The following is a 27247-nucleotide window of genomic DNA, read 5'->3' on the forward strand; positions in this document are numbered from 1 at the left end:
TCCAAATTACCCAAACTGACCCCATGTTAATCCGTGTCTCTACATTATCCTTCCAGACACCACGTTAATCCGTCTCTCTAAACTACCCTTCCTGTCACCACGTTAATCCATGTCTCTAATACCCTTTCTGTCACCAAGTTAATCCGTCTCTCTAAATAACCCTTCCTGTCACCAGGTTAATCCATGTCTCTAAATTACCCTTCCTGTCACCACGTTAATCCGTGTCTCTAAATTATCCTTCCTGTCACCACGTTAATCCGTCTCTCTAAATTACCCTTCCTGTCACCACGTTAATCCGTCTCTCTAAATTACCCTTCATGTCACCACGTTAATCCGTCTCTCTAAATTACCCTTCATGTCACCACGTTAATCCGTGTCTCTAAATTACCCTTCCTGTCACCACGTTAATCCGTGTCTCTAAATTACCCTTCCTGTCACCACATTAATCCGTGTCTCTAAATTTCAATTATATGTATTAATTGTACATTCTATTATATTTCTATCTCCGACATGGACAGACAAATCGATCTCAGGAATATACCTTCAAACTAAATGCTCAAGGTGTAATAGCGTGGGAACTCTATGGGGAATATATTGCTTCAGCAAGACTTTATATGTTTGTTGATAAAACATTTTGCTTCTTTTTATTGTTTCGCAAATGTCGCAACGTGTGTTCCATTCTAAAATATTTGCCAAAAAGGCGTACTTTACATTCCCGTTCATGCTGCAAGTAACATATAATCCTGGTTTTGTCGGGAGACTTGAAAGGAAGAAATAAAGCGGCTTTTTTTACTTTATTTTGTCGATGCTTGAAAGCAAACAGTGTTTACAAAAGTGCACAGGACATGCAGTAACGATCCTCGAGGGCTGCTATAAAAACCATTATACACAGACACAGAAAGAGCTACGTTTATAAATGGATGTATTTTGTCCGTCTGCATTTGCAAAGTAACAACTTCAACATACTAATAATCCTGTGATGTATAGCCTTTTGTCAACATTTGTATCGGCCTTTTTACTTGCGTTACCGATTTCAACTTCTTGAACCCAGAAGAAATGCGCAATATACCAAGAATATCCTGTGCTTAGTCAACTTGTATAATCCATTTGTAGTATCCGTTTTACAGCCAGCAGCGGTATCTTATTTATAGATATTGCTTAAAATATTGGTCAGGGCTTTATCTAAAATCGACCAAATAAACTATATTCTCGTTTACCCTGGAGTTATGATTCATCCGAACATCCATCCATTCATTGGAATTATTAATATGATAATGATGATGCCCGTTTTATTCAGTACGGGAATTATTTGTACTTTAAACATGGACATTTACGCGAGGGGAGGACTTTAAGCTAATTACACGGGGTCCTTTTGATCGCGAAAACTTTCCCCCACGCGTATTATTTTGATATCAATTTGCGAAATCTCGAACTACAAACGAAGGTGGATCGATCGCGAAAAGTACCCCAATGCGTATAGTTTACATATCGAAATCACGAAATTAACCCCCCGCGAAAATAACCACGTTTACAGTATCTGAGACCATGAGTCAAACTGAAAAAGGAAGCTTACCCCTTTTAACATTGATTTTAATTCCCGATACGCAGAAAGAAGTTTTACCGGTCCAGACTCATTTTCAAGATCATTTTTTTCTTCGTCTCATAATGTACTTAAATTGATTCATACCGTTGTTTTCAGACACACAGTGCCATACAGCTAGACTGTATGATGATCTTTTAATGCGTATTAATAAATTTGATCTAGTACCTACTACACATCTCACTGTCGCTTACTACGAATAACAGATGCACATTGAAGTATTGTACAATTCGATTACTATCTGATTGGTAGATTCCGACAGCTTCCAGTCTCATTGCTGCCGGCGAATCACTTTGTGAAGAACTCCTAATCATCACCACGTGACAACAGCTCCTGGGGTCTTTGATCTTGGCACGTCTCGTTAGGTTTCCTTCAGAACTTCGGATAAACACCTTAGATTACAATCGATTCAAAGTTTTTCTGTAAGAATTTCAAACATCAGAAATTGTATAGCTTCACTTATTTTAGTGAGCATGTAGGTTTTTTTACCGCATAACATGGCGTGCTACTAGTTTTGTTTTTACCGTGAGCTGTATGACACATGAAAAATAAAATAAAAAGAACAATTTATAAGGCAATACCAATTTATTTCTCTGTAGTATTTACACTCATGCCTTTATGAGAAAATATCCACGACTTTTTGAAAATATTTGAACTTTCATTTCATTATCATTGGGGAAAGATATGATATTATATATACATGAACATGTATATGTAAAAGTTGACGGTTACTGCAATGCTTCCAAACTATACATTCAAGGAACTTTAAGTTCGAATTTAAATAAATGCACAATCACAACAAAGTTATAGATACTTAGTGCTGTTAGTTGAAGATTTTCATTTGCTCAATAGTAATATATATAGGATCTTTTTTTTTTCATTTCACAGGAAGTTTTATGAAAGAGACATAGAAAATTTTATATTCGCAAGTGTTGGCAAGCAACACAAAACTTCGAGACAAGTTTCATAACATCTCAAATGAAATAAAAACAATTATAAGATCCTTTTATCACAAAAGCCCGGAGGATTTGATCAAACGGAGACAGCCATTCTGTTGCGTCATTCACGATGTCATATCATTGCCGTCATTATGACGTCACAATCTATTTCTGACTGGCACGGCCAATAAAAAGCGCTCCATGGTATATCACACCATTGTCATATATGCAAAAACTATCAGACGGGTGAATTTATTGGATAGCAGGCCGATTAGGTGATAAATATATATCTATATAAATATAGTATTTACATTGGTACAGGCTGAAACACATCAGTAATTCGTGTCTGGTTCCTGAAATTACTTGTTAAATTGAGGACCATTGCTATCCCAGGGGTCAAAAACGTATGTCTACAGACACAATTTGACAGACATTCAATTCGACAAAATAATATGTTGATCGATGATAATGTCGGTAGGAATTTCTATCAAAAGGATTTAATATTCACAAGAATCCGTAGCGAATTTTCGGTAGATTGATAATCGTTGGTTATATGTGTATATCTACGAGACCCTAGCATGACCATTTATCACTTAGAATAAATGTCGTACTGTACCTAGATTTCAAAGAGAATTGTGCACAAATATATGAGATTTGAAATTACTTGACCGGATTGGTATTTATTAATAGAATTTTATATGGGCATATAACATTGGCAAAGATATCTCCGCCTTCGTTTCAGAGTTTGGCCAGCATGCCGAGTGCTGTCCAGTCAAACTCTTTAACGTGGGTTTCGATATCATGGAACAGGCCAATATTTAATTATTTTTCTCACATACAAAAGTTGTGATGTGTTGCTTAATGTTTTCATCGCGTATTCATCAATATCCCATGAAATATGCGCCGAGAATGATGACGTTATCAATTTGCGACGTTGTTACAGTACGTTACATAAACTGATGACGTTATCAATTTGCGACGTGGTTACGTTACATAAAATGATGACGTTATCAGTTTGAGACGTGGTTACGTTACATAAAATGATGACGTTATCAATTTGCGAAGTGGTAACGTTACATAAAATTATGACTTTATCAATTTGCGATGTGGTAACGTTACATAAAATGATGACGTAACACTATTGTGAGCAGCGTCATAGCGCGTGTCAACTTTCTTTCCCTATCCTGTCTGCGATCGATTTACCCCAGCCCTAGTTATCGCCGGATCACCCTGTTCAGTATGTCAGAAAATAATTTTCTTCTCATGCATAGATCCTGTATATCTAATACAAATAGGATTGTTTGTTCTTAGTATGACGATTTTTTTCAGCTTCAATCGCAAAATTTTCAATTAATATTTCTTTTTGTGGCAGGACTTTCTCGGACTTTGCCTATCTGTCATATACTGTTATCAAATATTGGTTTGAAAGTTTGCTGTAAAGGTCAAAAAGCTTTGAGTGGTAACAATGTCAACACTGGAATTCCGCGTTCACAAAATTACAGTTACAGTACTGATCACACTTTTTCCAACGAATGTTGAAGATAGAGAATCCGGTTTGGTGAAATCTCAAATTTTTTTATGGGATTGATATTCAAAGTGATTATACATTACTGCATGCCATCCTTGATTTGAAATTGACTTGTTCAGTACTGATTGTTTTTACGTTACCGAATCCTCATATAAGTAACTGGTCGCAGTAGAAAGGTTCCTCATATAGAAGTTACTGGTCGCTATAGAAAGATTCCTCATATAGAAGTTACTGGTCGCTATAGAAAGGTTCGTCATGTAGAAGTTACTGGTCGTTATAGAAAGGTTCCTCATATAGAAGTTACTGGTCGATATAGAAAGGTTCATCATGTAGAAGTTACTGGTCGTTATAGAAAGGTTCCTCATATAGAAGTTACTGGTCGATATAGAAAGGTTCCTCATATATAAGTTACTGGTCGCTATAGAAATGTTCCTCATATAGAAGTTACTGGTCGCTATAGAAAGATTCCTCATATAGAAGTTACTGGTCGCTATAGAAAGGTTCGTCATGTAGAAGTTACTGGTCGTTATAGAAAGGTTCCTCATATATAAGTTACTGGTCGCTATAGAAAGGTTCGTCATGTAGAAGTTACTGGTCGTTATAGAAAGGTTCCTCATATAGAAGTCACTGGTCGCTATAGAAAGGTTCCTCATATATAAGTTACTGGTCGCTATAGAAAGGTTCGTCATGTAGAAGTCACTGGTCGTTATAGAAAGATTCCTCATATAGAAGTTACTGGTCGCTATAGAAAGGTTCGTCATGTAGAAGTTACTGGTCGTTATAGAAAGGTTCCTCATATAGAAGTCACTGGTCGCTATAGAAAGGTTCCTCATATATAAGTTACTGGTCGCTATAGAAAGGTTCGTCATGTAGAAGTCACTGGTCGTTATAGAAAGGTTCCTCATATATAAGTTACTGGTCGCTATAGAAAGGTTCCTCATATAAAAGTTACTGGTCGCTATATAGAGGTCCCTCATAAAGAAGTTACTGATCGCATAAGAAAGGTTCCTCATATAGAAGTTACTGGTCGCTATAGAAAGGTTCCAGATATAAAAGGTAAATTACTGGTCGCTAGAGAAAGGTTCCTCAAATAAAAGATACTGGTCGCTATAGAAAGGTTCCTCATGTAGAAGTTACTGGTCGTTATGGAAAGGTTCCTCATATAGAAGTTACTGGTCGCTTTAGAAAGGTTCCTCATGTATAAGTCACTGGTCGCTATAGAAAGGTTCCTCATATAGAAGTTACTGGTCGCTTTAGAAAGGTTCCTCATGTATAAGTCACTGGTCGCTATAGAAAGGTTCCTCATATAGAAGTTACTGGTCGCTATAGAAAGGTTCATCATGTAGAAGTTACTGGTCGTTATAGAAAGGTTCCTCATATAGAAGTTACTGGTCGCTATAGAAAGGTTCCTCATATAGAAGTTACTGGTCGCTACAGAAATGTTCCTCATATAGAAGTTACTGGTCGCTAGAGAAAGGTTCCTCATATAAAATTTAATGTTCGCTTTAGAAAGGTTCATCATATAGAAGTTACTGGTCGCTTTAGAAAGGTTCCCCATATATAAGTTACTGGTCGCTATAGAAAGATTCCTCATATAGAAGTTACTGGTCGCTATAGAAAGGTTCGTCATGTAGAAGTCACTGGTCGCTATAGAAAGGTTCCTCATATATAAGTTACTGGTCGCTATAGAAAGGTTCCTCATATAGAAGTTACTAGTCGCTTTAGAAAGGTTCCTCATACAGAAGTCACTGGTCGCTATAGAAAGGTTTATCATATATAAGTCACTGGTCGCTATAGAAAGGTTCCTCATATAGAAGTTACTGGTCGCTTTAGAAAGGTTCGTCATGTAGAAGTCACTGGTCGCTATAGAAAGGTTCCTCATATAGAAGTTACTGGTCGCTATAGAAAGGTTCATCATGTAGAAGTTACTGGTCGTTATAGAAATGTTCCCCATATAGAAGTTACTGGTCGCTATAGAAAGGTTCATCATATAGAAGTTACTTGTCGCTTTAGAAAGGTTCCTCCTGTATAAGTCACTGGTCGCTATAGAAAGGTAGTAGTATCTCCAGTGTCCGGAGAGTCATTCTGGTCTTTGTTATAAAGCTGTGTGTGGCTATCAAAACTGCCTACCTCTACGAATATCTCCTGTTCGTACTCACTAAAGCTTAGCATACTCGTCACGGAACAGACTTTGATGATTGAGTTAGATTTTATATTGAGCCGGCGTTTACATGGACTAAGTGTCTGTCTCTCTGTACGTCCAACAGATCGGTCTTTAAGTCTGTCCATCGAGGTGGACGACCAATGTCTTTCTGTTTGTGGGCTTGGCCATTGTTGTGTACTCGACACCGTCAGACGGTTTGAAAGAATATGAGAGTTACCGTTCTTCATCAAAACCAGAGAACTTCCGGATCTTGACTTGTTCAGTTGTGGCGAGATGGGGTACAGGTTCATACTTGACATACACCTGTTCTGGTTCATATTCGGAGACCGATCAGAGTATAACACTGATTTTGAACGAGCACTCAACTCGATAAGTTCGTCCGGATTGTAGCAACACCTACACAGTGAACGCCGGAAAGCCATGCGGAATTTCTTTGACATTAAATTATATAATATAGGATTAACTGTGGATCCGACGAAAAACAGAACACCTGAAACATAAAAAAGACATTTTAAAAGAACTACTATTTTATTTAGGGATACAATGAATATATTCCTTTTTATGTTATGGAGTCAACAATAGCAGGGAAAAAAACCGAGAGTGGTTGCTGAGAGAAGACTTTTTTTTTTTTTTTTTTTTTATGTGAAAATAAACTTTTATTGCTGGACTATTTCCTCTGAGAAATTATTACGCCGCTGTATAAGAGAAACAAAAGCGACGTTACAAAGAGCGACGTCATACTTTTCGTTAAGTGCTGATAACATAACATTTAAGCCAATCAAAAAGCTTGTTACAAGCAAGGTAAACCACCAAAAAGAGTTATCTTTGTGATAGAGGATAGCGATCAAAAGAGATCTAGTGCACTCATAGCAACATTTGGTTTTACATAGTGTCATAATTTATCATAAAGATGAGCAAATGAAACGTCGATATAGATTATAAAAAACGTTCTAAATAAACGTTTTATGAACGCTTGCGGATTTCACAGTGGTCAAGTGGTAGAACACAGGGCTGTATTAACAAAGGTTCACTAGTTTGTGTCCTGGCACGTGCTCTGTGTTGTATCCTTGAACTCGATACTTTACTCCATTGTCTTCCAGTCAATTCAACTGAAAATAACTACGTGGAAGGGCGGTGCAAGAAATGTCGTGTGCAAGCTGTTTACACTGAACTGGTAGTTCCAGCTGTATGCATTCATGGTGATAAATTATAGAACGTATCTGAAGCTCCAAATTGCAGTATCCTAAAATGACTTCTATATACTTTTCTTATTGATAATCAATATGATTCATATCACCACTTAAAGACGGGGGTTAATTTTCATTTCCAAAAAAAATAGATAAAATATACACCTGCACGCTGACGCAGAGGAATATGCAACAGCAGATTTTCCCTTACCTGATATATAAAATAGTTTCGCTTGGGCCTCAATCAATGAAGGAGTCCAGCTCTCCGGTGGTATGTATGACGTCATCAACCTTTGTGCATTAAATGGCGCCCAGCAGCAGAAAAAGGCTACGACGACAGCAACTGTTAATTGAAATGAAAACGCTGTATTTTGATTAAAAAAGAAAAGAAATTAATAAAAGGAAAACAATGAATGCAACGGGAACTATAGCTGTTTTCGTGAAATATCAACTATCCAAAGGGAAACTAATGTGATATTTTTTTCGATCTTTCATGGATAGTGTCTATAAAAAAAACCACGGAAGACAGTTATCCTACGGTATGACGATGCATCATTCGAAAACTATATATTAATTTTGTGTTGTTTTTCCTCTTGTGAGACCAGATTTAAAAGCTGGATGAACATTTGGGCTTATATCTTATTTGAGCTAGTCTAGTCGTCTCAATAAATACCAGGAAATATTCCCAAGTCACGGTAACGAGAGGTGTTTGAAGGAAACCAGTATTCCATGGACCTTTTAACTAATAATATATATAGGAAACGATACTGAAAGCACCAGGAGTTAAATGTAATCTGTTAAGCTGTCATACTTAATATAATTTATAGAAAATGGACGGGTTGCTTAAACTTGTACAGAAGACGAAATGATCTGCATTTGCGTTTATATGGAATAAAACAGGTTTTGAACTGCTAGATTTTGCGATATTTTAGGTTTTTTATTTGTCTGCATCACGAATTCAATTTCATAATTGCAGTCCATTTCCCATTTTTTTTATTTATATGTTCACGTTTCATATTTCGTTAACACAAAACAGAAAGTCGGTTATCCAACGATCTGACGATACATCATAAGGAAATTATATATACAGTGTATATTATTTTCCTCTTTGGAGAAAAGATTTAAAAGCTGAATGAATATTTTGACTTATATCTTATTTCGGTTAGTCTAGTCGTCTCAATTAAAATACTAATGTGGACATCTGAAACACAATGACCATTAAATACCGCCAGGGCGCGCTATACTGCAGATGAGCGAGTCGTCCACCACTGTATTGTTAACCCGGATGTAGTGATAGACGCGAGTATATATCGGGTATGGAACAGCGTAGGCAGCAGCTACCAGCCAAATACAGATTATAATCTTGGCTGCACGAGAAAGGTTGGATAATATCTGCCATTAATATGTTTTCTGAAGGACATTAAGCAGAAGGAAAGTATTCAGGACAAATAAATGGTCGGAAAATGATTTTTTTTTCTTTTACAGCAATAAACATCTAGAATCGTGTACACATTTATATTTTCAAATAGAATCATAATATTTCTCCTAAAACTGACAAAAATGATCAGATGTTTGCATTAAATTGATATATATGTTCAACAGAACTTTTATTTCGTAAACCATACAGGAATTGATTTTACGAATAAAATTCCATTAACTTTAGAAATGTAAACATAAACTATAAAAATCACTTTCGGAAAATAAAATTATGCATAATAATAAAAAAAAAAGATATTTTTTCATAATCTAACACTTTCCCTTTATAACAAAACTTTAAAGTATCCGCCGTGTTTTGTAAATATCTCAATCAGTGCAAAACAATAACATTACAATTCGGTAGGTCCTACAAGAATGCATGTTACCGCTCGTAAGCAGAACACTGTGTTGACTCGTCTATCATACCAACGTGACGCCATTCGACTTCAAATAACTTTAAACAGGGAGTAAATTTTTATTTCAGACTTTCACGGTGGGTGCAAATAAGCCAAAGATCGGTAAAGAGGGATGCAACATTTGCTTTATGGAATCTGTGTTTAGTCTTGTTGTACGTTAAACTGCCCTATCGCCTTTTTTGTCGTATCATCTTTCTTACAATGGTAAGGCATTTTATTGTGACACCTGTGGTCTGGTTTCTTTGATGTCCGTGACAATAACACATGTAATCCCCACCCCCACCCCCACCCCCACCCCCTCCCGAATTTTGCGCTCTCTAAATGTGGAGCACATTATTACAGAATCAGGGGTTTTCCTTTGCCTTCAACTTTGGTGACATTCAGGAGCCAAACAATCTCATTTATTCAACGTTGGTGACATTCAGGAGCCCATAAACTCCTGGTAGCACTGTCTTATTACATCAAAAACATGAATAACTTAGTCATATTTTAACAATATAATTTTGTAATTACGGAACATAAAATACTTTGTATGTTGTTAATTACGTACTTAATTCGAGCACTTCCGGTTGAATAGCGATTACTTCTTTACTTTTGAAATAAACCACTTCCGGTATGTTATATAATAATGAAAAATGTCAATCACTGTTTTAATATTCATTTATTAATCAAAACGGGTGTTTGTGTTTAATTTGATTTCATACTAACACATTGATGTAAACCTGTCCGCAAATGATACTCGGAATCAGATTTGATTTTCATGTCGCATGGACTTCGAGCAAATGGAGCTACAGTGATCTCGTGGAGGATTGTTGAATGATCGTTAGGATTTTGATGTCCCAAAACAGCTAATACATATGTTGTTTAGGCGTCAAAATTGACCTCATGACCCCAATGCATTCATGATGAGCAAAGGGAGACTAAATATTCTTTCTTTGTCGTGTTGCAAGTATGAATTGCAAGATGCTAGAAAAATGTAAATAAAGAAGAAAAAAATAGCAGTTATAATTGAAATTAATTTGTTTGCGTCAATTTCAATATTAGCAATCGTTGATCTCGCCCACTACAGCAATGTAATAATTCATTCGACAATCGGACACATTAATATCATTTGGTGAAAGGAAACTGACCAGCAGAACCCGGACAAAGCTAGAGAATGACCATCGGTCAATGACAAGGGCCAGTTCACGCTATTGTCACCGACTACTCGGCCTGTGTCCAGTGTCCAAGAGCAGGATATATAACATGATCAAGCCGTCCATCACCTCTCAAATCTGTCTGCAAATAATTGATTAATGATATTTCTGCTGGACGTTCAGAAGTCTCTCGTGAGGGTTCCCTCGCCAGTTGCCCTTTGCGCCTTCACCAGAATGAACACGTCTATAAAGACATTTGTTCTAATCTATAATCTCCAAACTTACCGAACTCAGTCTGACCTCGACACGATTTATAACCTGACCCCTGTGGTTGAATTGGTAGCCTGCAACCGTTGTCTTACAAGTATTGTATCATTTTGACGTACACGAGGATTGATTGGTACCGCAGGCCAATGCTTTCGTAGCCAAAAATGAAAAGAAATGGAAAAAAAGTATCTAATGTGATGCATCGGCGACAAAGAGTAATTATGACCCATTAAAAAACAAAACGACGCTGTTTTCTATCGTACTAAAACGCTATATTCTTATGCTATTATCACCCTTCAATATATAAGTATTTTCTTTTATATCTTTTTAATTCAAAGTGAGTTATTAAGTCAAGTCATTACGAATATTTGGTATATAGTTTTCGGTCTTATCTAAGATTTTTAGGACGCATATTACTACCCACAACAATACTGCTCACATAGATGCTAACAGGTTTTCCGTGTGACATTTAAATAAATATACTGTACCCAAACTGTGTTGCTAAACATTATATTGACTAAATATACTGTGTTTTCCCACGGCATCAAAATTATTCATTTTGATTAATGATATATTGTGGACTCTCCACAGTTTATCAGTCATTCAATAAATGACCTTTTAACAAATATATTACTTTTTATTTGCCTTTGGGAGTCAACCTGTTGCAACAGACGAGCTTCAGTTTGTTTCTGAACATGCTCCAGGCTTATAAATACAAAGATACATAGTGTAACCGTTAAAGGGACATTCCTTCGTTCGGACATCAGAAACATCCACAATTTCTATTGATGAAATATATGTCCGAACGATGATTATATGAGTAGTTGTGCCTACATGTAATGAAATAAACGTCAGAATGTACAGGGAAAAAGGCGTATCGTATAGAAATATCGTATGCCTTTGCGGTAATTAGTGATACTTCGGGTCGAACTAAGAATATTCAGGACTTCATACTCGAAGAGCTTTGGTTTATCTGGAGAGTAAAGCTACTGTTTTAATGCAAAGATTACAACTTTTACTACTTGGAAAAGATAGAGTTTCCAGTAAGTCTAATTTTGACTACCTAAGCGTTACCCAAACGAAGAAATGCCCCTTTAAGTGTCAAGCGACCGTGTCAATGTGCTGTAAAAAAAACCGAGATTTTCCAATGTTGAAAAATCATTGGGCTGTCCCCTTTATCTATGTTCACGTTCCTTTCTTGTCTACTATTATTACTTTTGTTTGCTTTCTGATATTGTTGTTGTATAGCTGTTGGGTCCAAAACAAACGAATTAACGTAACTGTTTTCCTATTTCTCAAATATGATCTGGATGTTTTGCGAGTCTTCAGACAACATCAGCACCTAATAAAACAGCCATAGGCGCTTATCATTTGCGAGAAAACATCATTTATATCAAAGTGGATACTACACCGAGAAACATTCCATTGAATATAAATCAGAAATATCACCTACAGACACCTCGGTGTTTGTACAAGTTTTTCCACTATCAATGATAAACTTGTCGGATCATCTCCACAGATATAGATCAATAGCTTGCGTTATCGTGTGCAGCAAGTCATCACTAGACATCCAAGCTCGCTATCGTGTATTTGTTTCCATAGACCGTTACCAGACAGCGTCAGTATTTAGACACGGACGCGTTTGCGAGCCGTTAGCGATGCTTCCGGTGCGTCTGGCCAATTGCCGCGGCGGCAAAACATTACGTAACAGCTGTGATTCTTGTGACCGATGCTTTATCACGACAACTTTCCCTTTGAAAAACGTCGACATTTTTCATTAGCGTTGCTGTGTTTCCCTTTAGACGGCCATTCGATTATATTGATGTCGATGTCCGCTGAGAAGCCATTGCGACACGTTTCAACGGTATGCAATATATTATACGTGTTGATTTCAGCAAAACGTAACACCGAAACTCGTTGATTACTTCCTTAATTGATGTTCTGGGGTTGATGTATTTCGCAGAAACAAATATATCTAAGACTATAAACATTGACCTTGAATATTAGTAAAGAAAATTGTGATTACTAAATCACTGTACTTTTCCATTAATTTCATTGGTGAAACTGAAGACAATGCCCTATCCATTCACACTTACATACTGCAATAAACAAAATTGATATATATATATACCGCCATTGTTGTATTGATTACTCCGATTTAACAGTACGCCTGAACACGTTTTTGTGTTACAAATTTATTGACAAGTAACAATTAAATTAAATGCATTTGAACTGTAATAAATGTCACCCGCGCAGCAAACGGTGCGGACAGATTCCGGAATTCAAGAGCATGATAAATCAGTTTGGTCTGAAACAATAGACATGTGTTGTTCTTGTTTTAAAATGATTGCGTGATTTTTTTTCTTCGGAGGAACGTTCTCAGTTAAAGCCATTTTGTGAATTGTGTTTGGGGAAGTGGGATTGGGGTTGGAGTGAAGGGAGAGTGGAGGACGGGGGAGAGGGGGGGGGGGGGGGGGGGGGGCAAATCTGATCACACGAAAGAAATGCATCAGCCTAATGTTTATGAGTGTAACACCCCGTACATCGCAGACAGAAGAAGAAACAACATTTTTGTAGGAAATACAATTGACGCATCTTTCAATGCACTACACATACATGTAGGATGGACCCATTTTCATCAACGTTCCTTATGTCAAGGAATTTATGATATTCCATACGGAAGCATGATATATTTTGCTATGGAAAATGTTATGTAAGGGACCCATATTCCACATTTGCGGCCTGGACGTATCAATGTATATTGGTGTGTCCGATATCTCCTAAAAACGAGACACGCGACTTCGTCATAGTGACCCAAGGTGCATAGTTCAACGCTCCCTACCCGTGTCGGTTTGTAGTCCTCGGTTAGCTGAAAAACGGGTCGATCTATGCTGTCTTGGTTGTGGTTTGGAAAGAAATCTACCTTATTTCTCTGAATGGCGTGAGACGGGCTTCGATATGATGTTTAGGGAGGTATTCACCAACTACTACAATGATACACCGCCCAAAATTGACATTGGCTGTTAACGTAGCGATAAATCCATCAAACAAATAGATCTTTAAAGTATATATCGCAGATACTCTTGAGCGATGGGAGGGGTGATTACACATATTTGACGGCGATGCCAAGATAGACAGACCTACTATATCAGCAGTGATACTTGTTGGTATCAACACTTTGAGCACTGTGCTTTCATGAATAGGTTCTATTTATATATCATTTTCTTTCTTTGAGTAGTGAAGACAGTACATGTTTATAGGGAGTGCTTATATACATCATTGCTAAAGATTATCGTTCCATTAAGCGCTCCTTGCGCAACTCTTAAGATTAACGGATTTTCTCAAATTATTGAAGGGGAACTCAGCGATGCGTATCATGCAAGACCTCGAATGGCTATTTAAAGTTAAGTAACATATTGTTTTTAGATATGTTCTTTTCTTTTCTTGAGGCATACCCCTGTATCGGAATGGCTATAGCTCTGAAAGGTTTTCCGTGTCGGAAGTTCTAAGAATCAATGGCACTTTGCGGACATATTTTGAATATCCGCACATCATTTCATTGAAGCCGGGGTCTCTTTCTGGATGTCAGATAATTGCATTTAATGCCTTCAAGATCGCATGATTGCCTTGCTCGTGTTGCAGACCAGATAAGGTATTTATTTGAATCTTCCTTTCAATTTGATCGTAAATCCTCCCACTTAATGTAATTGTTCCGCCACTGAGGAAGAGCCGGAGACAATAACACATAGACGATGTGCCCAAAGCCTGCCATACGGACGCGAGTCCGAATTTGGCATTAATGTACAACGTTGGTACTCACCTAGCATCTTTATGACAGCTTTTCTGGCCTTGGACTTGGTGGATGACGAATTAGCGTAGACCGGCGTCCCAAAATCAGAGGTACTCAGTGTCCGTCCGATCAATATATACATAATTGTGATCATGGTCATCGGAAGGACGAAAAATACAAAGGTGGACATCTGGAACACATGGATCATTAAATCCCGCCAGGGCGGCGCTATACTGCAGATGAGCGAGTCGTCCACCACTGTGTTGTTAACCCGGATGTAGTGATACACGCGAGTATATATCGGGTATGGAACAGCGAAGGCAGCAGCCACTAGCCAAATACAGATTATGATCTTGACTGCACGAGAAAGGTTGGATAGCGTCTGTGATTTGATTGGATGACAAATTGCAATGTAACGTTCTATTGTAAATGCAGTTATCGTCAGTACTGACGAATATGACGTCATTTCCGTTAGAAAAGCCTTAAATATACAAAACGGTTCTCCAAATCTCCATGGATATGCTTCCCAAATGCAATATAATTCTGGCGGCAAACCTGCAAAAGATAATAATTGGTATTAATTGCTTGTATAAAGATTGGCTCTTAATAAGTTAAAGTGTCCATTGGCCGTAAATCGTGCAAAATATAAGGCGTTGTATCTTTACCAATGGATGTGAAATGACTCATGCGCAATATTAATTCCACACAGTACAACAGGAATGCAGCAGCAGAAATAATCATGAAACTGATTTTATGTCTTTCAGAGAAGTATTTATCATGATTTGTTTTGTTTAAAAAGAGCACGATTAATTGTGGGGCGGTTGATAACTGTTCCATAAATCTTGTTTTATTTTCTGCAATTGAGTATATCAGATCAAGTTAATGTAGTGGCCTACCAACAAACAACTCTAACTGTTGTTGTCAGACATTCAATTCTCCTATCTCATTAAACATCCCCGACAAACACACCATCACCGCTCGTGTTTACAGCCTCTGTACCAAAAACGAAAATTGCATATGAAGTTGTTGGATTAATTGGTTTTCGTTTTCTAACGAATAACTATATATTAAACGGTAAATCAAATTCAATGTTTGTAATTATATGCTGACGTTTATATCATAAATGTGCAGTGATAATATTTACTCTATAAATTACGTTAGCACATAAACCTCAAAAGATTCTAAATGTTACATCAACATCAGCCTGATTCAACGGATGCATTTTATTCCTGAGATTTTGTTAATTCCAGATTTCCCGATATCTCGAATTAATCTGTCCGAATGCCATATTAAATTGCAGTTTTTGCGCAAAATGCACATTAATGAATATAATTAATCTTACACGTTACACCGCGCTGCTGCTAATCTGTGAGCTTTATTGACACGAGTGAACAAACTAAAAAAAATAATAACATATTTTAAGCACGGATTTCTCAGAATACCAATGAATAGACGATGAGCAGACATTTCAATCCGGATCTTCAGAAATACCATAGTGACACTCATCATTACACTGTTACCGTGAACCGCGACACTTTCGCAGATAGCGAGCTCGTGCAGTGACATTTGAGGAGTTTTCTGTCGGCTTAACCCAGACAGGATTCCCTTGATATCGAAGGCGTTTATGGGACATGTCGAAAGGGACTAACAAACAGATAAAAGGAAACATAGGCTGGCAAGTCGACATGATGAGTACTGCTAGATACATAATCCGGTCCCATAGGTATCAACACAGACGGAATCACGCAGCCCAGCTGAATGTTATCAACAATATTAGGGACATCTGAATACGGGCGTCCCATAAAAACATAAATCAAATGTATTTCTGTTCGATGATTTTAATTTGACGCGTACTGTCAAACAAAATATCGATCAACTGATATTGTTGTAAAACGAAATATGAGCAGGGGGCAGTAGTGTAATGTGACCGAGTGAGGTGTCCTGCTGGATGTCTACGGCAGTATGCTTCAGTGAGGTAGCACTACAAAGTCAGCATCAGTTCTGCGCTATCACAAGGACACAAACATAAACATATCTCAACCTCCCAAAACGTACACACATTCATGACAGACATGCAACTTCAACACAGGGGAGGCCGTCCTTAAATGACCTTAGCTGTTAATAGGACGTTTGACAAAATAAACCAAACCAAAACCTTAGTTGTTAATAGGACGTTAAACAAAATAAACCAAACCAAACCAAACCAAAACCAAACCAAACCAAAACCTTAGTTGTTGAGAGGACTTAAAATAATACAAAACCAAACGGATACAGAAAAGGTAAAAAATCTGAAATGTCGTTGACGGGTCAAGCACTAAATACCGAGAAAAACACCAATTTCACTTATAAAATTGGACAGTCTGCAGAATAAAATCAAATCGCCTTTCTTTGTAGCACTATGAACATTTTCACCTCTACTTGTACTTTCACTTATACCAAATGCGCATCCATGTGGAACGGTTGTTTGTTTGTTTTACAGTATATGTTTTACGTTTTCTATACGTACATGTATACGTATATGTACAGGTTAAAGACAGGGGGTATATGTACCTAGGGACACCATCTTTGATCAGGCATGAGAATTTCAGATAAAAGTTTGATTTCAGAATTTTTTATCATGATGCCTGTAATGTTAATTTTAATATTTCATCATAGAAAATACACCACAAATATAAGGAATTCAGACTTTTTTTACATGCAGCTGCTCTTATCACTGTATGATGTACATTGTACCAACCAAAACCTGAAAACAAAGAGTTCAAGAGACCATATATTGTACCTGTCCTAGTTAAACTCTACATATATGAAGTTTAAAATGAAAAGATCTGTCCTTTTTCTCCATAAATCATTAAAAAATGGTAAAAAGAAGCATAATATCATTCAGATAATTACATTAGAGTTGAATGTCAAGATGTAACGCGTGATGTTGGTGAAATTATAAAAATAAAATGATAAAACATTTATATAGCCAATTATATAATTTGAAAAAAAATCTAATGCGCTTCACATTACACGATATCATAGTATTTCCAATGGTACGAGTAACGAGTAACCGTGAGCTAATGCTATACCCCCGGCGTCGGCGTCGGCGTCGGCGTCCCACCTCACTTTAAAGTTTTAGGGATCAGTTTTTGGAAAGTTTCTAGGTCAAAATGTATACACCTCACACCCTTCTTATTTGGTTTATACATTCATTAGAGGTCTAGGAGTGATGTTATGGCAAAATCATGCAGAAAAAACCGTGATTTTTTCGCATTTTAACATTTTGTGCACTGAACTTTTTTGGCACTAAAACTCACTTAAAAGTTTTTGGGGAAAGCTTTTAGAAAGCTTTTAGTCCAAAATTATACACATCACACCCTTCTAATTTGGTTTAAATATTCAGTGATGTTATGGCAAAATCATGCAGAAAAATCTTGTAGATGTTTAGTTATTTCAAAAAGTGGCTGCTACAATGTCAGCCATATTATAAGAGTTTGGAACGAATAACAATGGTTCTGTCTCAGATCTTAGTGACCTTGGCCCCTGGTAGAATATGAAATATTCATGTAAAAAGTTTGCTGTTCCATGGAACTTTGACTAAAACCGCACAGGTAGCCAAAGCAATGAATAAAGCACTGATGTAATGTTTACCCACTTTCTAGCACGTTGAATCAGGCTTGCTGGCGTGATATGAACCCTATACAGATATCTTTGGTTTATCCGTATAAAGCACCGCAATAGTCTAACCGACAGGTAACAAGCATGTATGGTGTTGCTAAAGCAGCACATGTCCCCTATTGGCCCCTGCTAAAAAAGTAATAGTGACCTAATAAAAAAATCCTGAAACACGAAACAGATCTGTAGCGACTCATACTAAAGCTACATACTAACTTTCATCAATATACCTCGAAGCATGGCTGTGAAAAGTTCGGAAAACTGAGTGAACGGACTGACAGACAGACGGACAGATACGCGTACGGGAAGCGAAATTATAGTACCCTCTGTCCTCCCTCCCCTCCCCTTGTGTAGTGATGAACTGCCAGATGCACCTAATGTTTCTCATTTGGTGATGACAGGAGCTTGTATACATAATAGTTTCATGCTTCTCCAGACAGCTATTGAAGTGATGTTTCTCACAGCTTGGCTTGTCTGAATAATTCGGGTACCAACCATTAGCGGGAGACTTTGAGTGTGCTGACACTTATGGAAAAAAGACGATCAGCTCTGTCCTTCCCTGATAAAGCTTGGGCATATTGGAGTTCACCCAGGTACGTACTAGTGTAATTAGGAATTCTAGACTTGCTGTGATTGTGTCACATTTGTCGTGTGGTTTGATAACAATGTATTGCCTGTCGTCGGCATGGAATATTGAAGGGAACACCATATGTTATTGGTTTTTCATAGATTACGGCACTTTTTTGTATGACGTTGTATCATACAAAAAAGTGAATTGATCATTATATGTTCGAGAAAGGCGCCACGATAGCTCAGTCGGTCAGAGCGCCGGCCAAGTAACCTCAGGTGAAGATCCGAGGTGCGCGGTTCGACGCTCCCTACCCGTGTCAGTTTGTGTTTCTCGGGAAGCTGAGAAACGGACCCGTCTGTTCTGTTGTGGTTGTGTCCTTTGGCACGGAACATTACCCTTATTGCCCTTGACGACATGCGACGGATCACCTGTATGTTGTTAAATGAAGTTATCAAAAAATACACCAAGAAACCCCCCCCCCCCCCCCCCCCCCCCCCCCCCCTTCAAAATGACCATGGCTGTTCACGGGCGATGAACCCATCAAACAAACCAACAAATGTTTAGCAAAGTCGGAGGGAGATATAATGTAAACACAAAAACCAAACTGATGAACAAAATCTGGAAATTATAAATCACGACGGCTTTGTTTCTTCTCCAGGATATAGTACATTACAGTATACTTTTAAAATTGTGAGCTTATGTCGTGGTGCGGCTCCGTCGTCCGTCTGTCAACTTTTTTTTATAAAACGCTACTAGTCCTGAACGCCTCAATTGATTTTAATGAAATTTAATCTCGAGCATTATTGGGCAAAGGAAATCAAACGTTGTATAACGGAGGGTGTGGCTCCCTTCGGACTGGAGGTTTGGGCCCAATAGGGAAAATTGAGGTAAGTCATTTAAACCACTACTAGTCTTAAACGCCTAAATGGATTTTGATGAAACTTGGTCTAGAGCACCAATAGGCAAATGCAATCTAAGGTTGTGTAAACGGAGGGTGTGGCTCCCTGGGGGATTACGGGCAGGGCCCAATAGCGGATAGCTAAATCCTTTAAATTGCTTCTCGTTAAAACCCTTGAGATCCCACTCCGAGAACCATGTATAGCATTGTTGCACATCAAGAGATAGACACAATCATGATATAAAATAGGCTCTGGGGTCTATCCCTATCCCTAGGGACTTAGTTTCTTAGATAAACCTATGCAACCGTAGAGACACCCCCCCCCCCCCCCCTTAAACTATGTATAGCATTGTTGGGCATAAAGATATAAATACAATCATTATTTAAAATAGGCCATGGGGTCTTTCCCACCCTTAGGGTCTTAGTTTCTTGGTTATAATTTTGAAAACGCTGAGATCCCAACCCAATAACCATATATTGCATTGTTTGACATCAACAAATATAGATATTGACAAATTGAACATGAACATTATTTTGACGTTTTGTCAAATCCAACCAGGTGGACAATACAGGCCCTCTGGGCCTCTTGTTAAATCACATGTTCATTGGTATAGTTTACCTGCGGTCAAAATAACCATAAATATCTAGCATAAACGTGACGTTATCAATTAACTCTATAACGTTAAAACAACAAAATAATCAAATTGGACATAACGAGTATGTTGACATTCTATTTGTCATTACAGAAACTTGACATACACATTTTATCGCCATGAAGATAAAATAACTAAGTTGCATTTTATGATTAAATACACCTTTGTGTGGAGTTCTAGTGTTTGTTCTAACCCAATTCATCATTGAAATGCACTTGAGTGATGCTGAGAGATAGTAAACATTCATTAAAACTGTGTCTTTGTATTTAATGTTTAAGTTTCCGATTAAGTTCTTCCTTTGGTAGCGAGTCACGGATACAAATTGTCTTTGAATGGGTTTTTAGTTCACATTAAATGCTTGCGACTACAACATAGCATGCATGGAATCAGTTGACTGGTTTTCTTGGAGTGACAATTTTATTACTGTGCTGTGTTCTTCCGTGAAATGTTATTTTGTTGAGAACGCTCTTTAAAGTTTCCTGTACAGTATAATACGACAAGGTGGTTTGTCCTGTTACTGTTGTCAAGGTTACGACACTTCAGTATGATGACACTTAAATTTTCTACTATGGAGCCAATCCTTTGCTATCCGGATTGGTAGATTGCTGTTCTTCGTTAGTTTGCAATTTGGATAACTATCATTCGCTATCCGGATAACCATACTTCGGTATTCGGATAGCTGCATTTTTTCATCCTGATCACTATCTCTCGCTAACTGGATTACTTTCTTTAGCTAGCCGGAAATCTATACTTCGCAAACCGGATTTCTACCCTTCGCTATCTGGATACGTTATCTTCGCTATCCTTCTCTATCAAGAATATTATCCTTCGCTATCCGGATAGCAGTCATCCGTTTTCCGGATAACCTTCGCTCGATTTTCAGATAACAATATAATCTCTATCAGGATTAATATCTTTTGTTATCCGGATAGCTACCCCAAGCTTTATGTATTATTGAGTTAAAATAGTATTTATTCGATATTTGTCATTAACCTATCACATGTTTAAATTTATTCTACATCTCCGAAACCATTTGATTTAAAGGATAAATCATTGCTTATAATTCGATACAAAATGAATGGGGTTTTTTTTGTTTTTTTTGGAGGTGGAGGAAAGCCGGAGTACCCGGAGAAAAACCACCGGCCTACGGTCAGTACCTGGCAACTGCCCCACGTACATGTAGGTTTCGAACTCGCAATCCAGAGGTGGAGGGCTAGTGTTAAAGTGTCGGTACACCTTAACCACTCGGCCACCGCGGCCCCTCACTAAATGAATGCCTCGCATATATGTATTTATAATATTCCCTGCTCAAAAATGTAAACTTGTTTCATGTTTTTATTTTTGATATCCTTTGTAGCTATCTTAAATATATAAAAATAGCAATGAGGAGTTTTTCCGATATCAAAGATTTTTTTTGATTTTTCTGATATTTTTGTTTTTGTTTTTGTTAAATAATGAATAAATAGTAATCTACTCGCCGTTACCACCTATTCCTGATGTAAATTGATTTGACCTTTTTATGTCGGGAAACATTTTTATTTCATATAAAGATACTGCATATATAGTTAAAAATCGCGTCAAATACATGTACATACACGTACTGAAAAGACTTGGAACGACATTGATTCAGTAGCACATTTGTAATGCAAAGCCGGAATAAAATTGTTATTAATTGAAACGGACGTTTACTATCATTGAATTAGGAGGATAATGAGTTGATGGTCATCAGGTTTCATGAGGTATTCATTCCTGACAGCCTTTCCCAGGACAATAACTATGGAGAACAAGTAATCTGTGGACATGTCACAGCCTCTCACGATCTACTGACCACCATTTATTATCTGTGCCAATATTTTTTACATTAATTCTTAATTACAAATGAAGTCAAGCGTGCCATCGATCCATACCAAACGTCGCTGTGACAAAGACTAAACGTGCACGCGACTTCCAGTAAAATGATCGGTCACACAGAGCAACTAAATAGATAGTTATACGTGATGAAGAATTCAAGGTTAGTTTAACATTATTGATCACTGCTATAGGAAGACTTGGTATATACACAGATGTTCTGGTCCTCATAGAAATACATGTAGCTCTTGATTGACAATAGTCACCAATAAATACCAGGTATTACATATTAAGAACCATCAACGTATTTTTCTAAAAATAATTTCTTCTCTCATACTGTCGTTGATAAAAATAAGTGATTTCGCCATATTTCCAGTGACTGAAATTATTGACAATTCGTCATTTATTTCCTTACAATACCTAAGGTAAGATTACGTTGCTATAGCTAACGCTCTTGTGTATTACATTGTGATGGAACTCTGGTCTATGGTTTTACTTATCTGAGTATGTGTAGGATCGAAGACTAAATGGAAAACCCATTTCATTATTGTTTGTAGGTGGGATAGTGTGAATATTTTTGATTGCATTAGGCCTTACTATAATATTTATTTTACCATTTTACTTCATAATGATTGATTACAAGTCATCGCTCCAGCCAGGGTCATATACAAAAAATGTATGGATATCTAGGGGACAACAACCAGCCAGGGTCATATGAGGACAGGTGTCTAGGGTGACAACAACTAGCCAGGGTCATATGAGGACAGGTGTCTAGGGGACAACAACTAGCCAGGGTCATATGAGGACAGGTGTCTAGGGGGACAACAACTAGCCAGGGTCATATATGGACATCTAGGGGACACCGACCAGCCAAGGTCATATGAGGACAGGTGTCTAGGGGGACAACAACTAGCCAGGGTCATATAAGGACGAGTGTCTAGGGGGACAACAACTAGCAATGGTCATATGAGGACAGGTGTCTAGGGGGACAACAACTAGCCAGGGTCATATGAGAACGGGTGTCTAGGGGGACAACAACTAGCCAGGGTCATATGAGGACGGGTGTCTAGGGGACAACAACTAGCCTGGGTCATATGAGGACGGGTGTCTAGGGGGGGGGGGGGGGGGGGGGGGGGACAACAACTAGCCAGGCTCAAATTAGGACGGGTGTCTTGAGGGACAGGGACAGCAACTAGCCAGGGTCAAATGAGGACGGGTATCTAGGGGACAGCAACTAGCCAGGGTCATATGAGGACGGGTGTCTAGGGGGACAACAACTGACCAGGGTCAAATAAGGACGGGTGTCTAGGGGGACAACTACAAGCCAGGGTCAAATGAGGACGGGTATCTAGGGGACAGCAACTAGCCAGGGTCATATGAGGACGGGTGTCTAGGGGGACAACAACTGACCAGGGTCAAATAAGGACGGGTGTCTAGGGGGACAACTACAAGCCAGGGTCAAATGAGGACGGGTATCTAGGGGACAGCAACTAGCCAGGGTCATATGAGGACGGGTGTCTAGGGGACAACAACTAGCCAGGGTCATATGAGGACGGGTGTCTAGGGGGACAACAACTAGCAATGGTCATATGAGGACGGGTGTCTAGGGGGACAACAACTAGCAATGGTCATATGAGGACGGGTGTCTAGGGGGACAACAACTAGCCAGGGTCATATGAGGACGGGTGTCTAGGGGGACAACAACTAGCCAGGGTCATATGAGGACGGCTATCTAGAGGGACAACAACTAGCCAGTGTCATATCAGGACGGGTGTCTAGGGGGACAACAACTAGCAATGGTCATATGAGGACGGGTGTCTAGGCGGACAACAACTAGCCAGGGTCATACAACTAGCAATGGTCATATGAGGACGGGTGTCTAGGGGGACAACAGCCAGTCAGGGTCAAATGAGGACGGGTGTCTAGGGGGACAACAACTAGCCGGGGTCAAATGAGGACGGGTGTCTAGGGGGACAACAACTGACCAGGGTCAAATAAGGACGGGTGTCTAGGGGGACAGCAACTAGCCAGGGTCAAATGAGGACGGGTATCTAGGGAACAGCAGCTAGCCGGGGTCAAATGAGGACGGGTGTCAAGGGGGACAACAACTGACCAGGGTCAAATAAGGACGCGTGTCTAGGGGGACAAACAGCTCAGGTCATATAGGACGGGGTCTAGAGGGGCAACAAAGCATGTCTATGGGACGGGTGTCTAGGGCAAAAGCACGGGTCCAGGGCATAGACGGGTCAGGGGACACCAAGCCAGGTTCACAAACATATGAGGACGGGTTCTAGGGGACACAACTAGCCAGGTGTCAATGAGGACGGGTGTCCTAGGGGACAACAACTAGCCGGGGTCATATGGGGACGGGTGTCTAGGGGGACAACAACCAGCAGGGGTCAGTGGAACGGTGTCTAGCGGGACAACACAGCCAGGGTCAGGGACAAACAGCCGGGTGTCTTGAGGAGGGACGGGAAAAACATACCAGGTCATATGAGGACGGGTGTCTAGGGGGACAACAACCAGCTAGGGTCAAATGAGGACGGGTGTCTAGAGGGACAACAACCAGCCAGGGTCAAATTAGGACGGGTTCTTGAGGGACAACAACTAGCCCAGGGCATATAGGAGGACGGGTAAACTAGGGGACCAACAAATAAGCCGGAGTCAAATGAGGACGGGTGTCTAGGGGACAAACAACTGACCAGGGTCAACTAAGGACGGGTGTCTAGGGGGACAACAACTGACGCAGGGTCAAATGAGGACGGGGTCCTAGGGGACAACAACTAGCAATGGTCATAGTGGACGTGTATCTAGGGGGACAAACAACTAGCCGGGGTCAAATGAGGACGGGTGTCTAGGGGGACAACAACTGACCATGGGCAAATAAGGACGGGTGTCTAGGGGGACACAACATAGCCGGGGTCAAATTAGAAAAGCAACGGTGTCCTTGGGGACACCGACCAGCCAAGGTCATATGAGGACGGGTATCTAGGGGACAGCAACTAGCCAGGGTCAAATGAGGACGGGTGCCTAGGGGGACAACAACTATCCAGGGTCAAATGAGGACGGGTGTCTAGGGGGACAACAACCAGCTAGGGTCCAATGAGGACGGGTGTCTAGCGGGACAACAACCAGCCAGGGTCAAATTAGCACGGGTGTCTTGAGGGACAGGGACAACAATTATCCAGGGTCAAATGAGGACGGGTGTCTAGGGGGACAACAACCAGCTAGGGTCAAATGAGGACGGGTGTCTAGAGGGACAACAACCAGCCAGGGTCAAATTAGGACGGGTGTCTTGAGGGACAACAACTAGCCAGGGTCATATGAGGACGGGTAACTAGGGGGACAACAACTAGCCGGAGTCAAATGAGGACGGGTGTCTAGGGGGACAACAACTGACCAGGGTCAAATAAGGACGGGTGTCTAGGGGGACAACAACTGACCAGGGTCAAATGAGGACGGGTGTCTAGGGGACAACAACTAGCAATGGTCATATGTGGACGGGTATCTAGGGGGACAACAACTAGCCGGGGTCAAATGAGGACGGGTGTCTAGGGGGACAACAACTGACCAGGGTCAAATAAGGACGGGTGTCTAGGGGGACAACAACCAGCCAGGGTCAAATTAGCACGGGTGTCTTGAGGGACAAGGACAACAACTATCCAGGGTCAAATGAGGACGGGTGTCTAGGGGGACAACAACCAGCTAGGGTCAAATGAGGACGGGTGTCTAGAGGGACAACAACCAGCCAGGGTCAAATTAGGACGGGTGTCTTGAGGGACAACAACTAGCCAGGGTCATATGAGGACGGGTATCTAGGGGGACAACAACTAGCCGGAGTCAAATGAGGACGGGTGTCTAGGGGGACAACAACTGACCAGGGTCAAATGAGGACGGGTGTCAAGGGGGACAACAACTAGCAATGGTCATATGTGGACGGGTGTCTAGGGGGACAACAACTAACCGGAGTCAAATGAGGAAGGGTGTCTAGGGGGACAACAACTAGCCAGGGTCATATAAGGACGGGTGTCTAGGGGGACAGCAACTAGCCAGGGTCATATGAGGACGGGTGTCTAGGGGGACATCAACTAGCCAGGGTCATATGAGGACGGGTATCTAGGGAACAGCAACTAGCCGGGGTTAAATGAGGACGGGTGTCTAGGGGGACAACAACTGACCAGGGTCAAATAAGGACGGGTGTCTAGGGGGACAACAACTAGCAATGGTCATATGAGGACGGGTGTCTAGGGGGACAACAACTAGCCAGGGTCATATGAGGACGTTGTCTAGGGGACAGCAACTAGCCAGGGTCAAATGAGGACGGGTGCCTAGGGGGACAACAACTATCCAGGGTCAAATGAGGACGGGTGTCTAGGGGGACAACAACCAGCTAGGGTCAAATGAGGACGGGTGTCTAGAGGGACAACAACCAGCCAGGGTCAAATTAGGACGGGTGTCTTGAGGGACAGGGACAGCAACTAGCCAAGGTCAAATGAGGACGGGTGCCTAGGGGGACAACAACTATCCAGGGTCAAATGAGGACGGGTGTCTGGGGGGGACAACAACCAGCTAGGGTCAAATGAGGACGGGTGTCTAGAGGGACAACAACCAGCTAGGGTCGAATTAGGACGGGTGTCTTGAGGGACATCAACCAGCCAGGGTCAACTGAGGACGGGCGTCTCGGGGGACAACAGCTAGCCAGGGTCATATGAGGACGGGTATCTAGGGGGACAACAAATAGCCGGAGTCATATGAGGACGGGTGTCTAGGGGACAACAGCCAGCCAGGGTCATATGAGGACGGGTATCTAGGGGGACAACAAATAGCCAGGGTCATATGAGGACGGGTGTCTAGGGGGACAACAACTAGCCAGGGTCATATGAGGATGGGTGTCTAACACCAACAAACAGAGTTAGATAAGGACGGGTTTCTAAGGGACAATAACAGTCAGGGTGATTTGAGGACGTTGTCTAGGGGATACCAACGGCCAGGGTCATATCAGGACAGTATCTTGGGTTATATGAACTGTCAGGATAATTATCATTAGGGGGATACCGATGGCCAGGGTCATACATATATAGGGACGAATGTATACCAGAGACACCAGCAGCATGGGTC

At 40.1% G+C, this 27247-nt stretch overlaps 1 protein-coding gene across 1 annotated transcript in view; it reads right to left on the bottom strand.

The window, feature by feature from the left end:
- Positions 1–5572: 5572 nt before the first annotated feature.
- The window catches only part of LOC117327039 (pyrokinin-1 receptor-like), a 40713-nt gene continuing 19038 nt past the window's right edge, over positions 5573–27247 (bottom strand). Inside the window, exons 2-4 of the mRNA XM_033883862.1 lie at positions 14533–15057; positions 7629–7760; positions 5573–6720 (exon numbers count right to left, since the gene is read on the bottom strand). Of these exons, the coding sequence (XP_033739753.1) occupies positions 6110–6720; positions 7629–7760; positions 14533–15057 (1268 nt within the window). The 3' untranslated portion in view covers positions 5573–6109. The remainder of the gene's footprint in view (positions 6721–7628; positions 7761–14532; positions 15058–27247) is intronic.

This window comes from Pecten maximus, chromosome 5 (assembly GCF_902652985.1).
Source record: "Pecten maximus chromosome 5, xPecMax1.1, whole genome shotgun sequence".
NCBI classification, from domain to species: domain Eukaryota; kingdom Metazoa; phylum Mollusca; class Bivalvia; order Pectinida; family Pectinidae; genus Pecten; species Pecten maximus.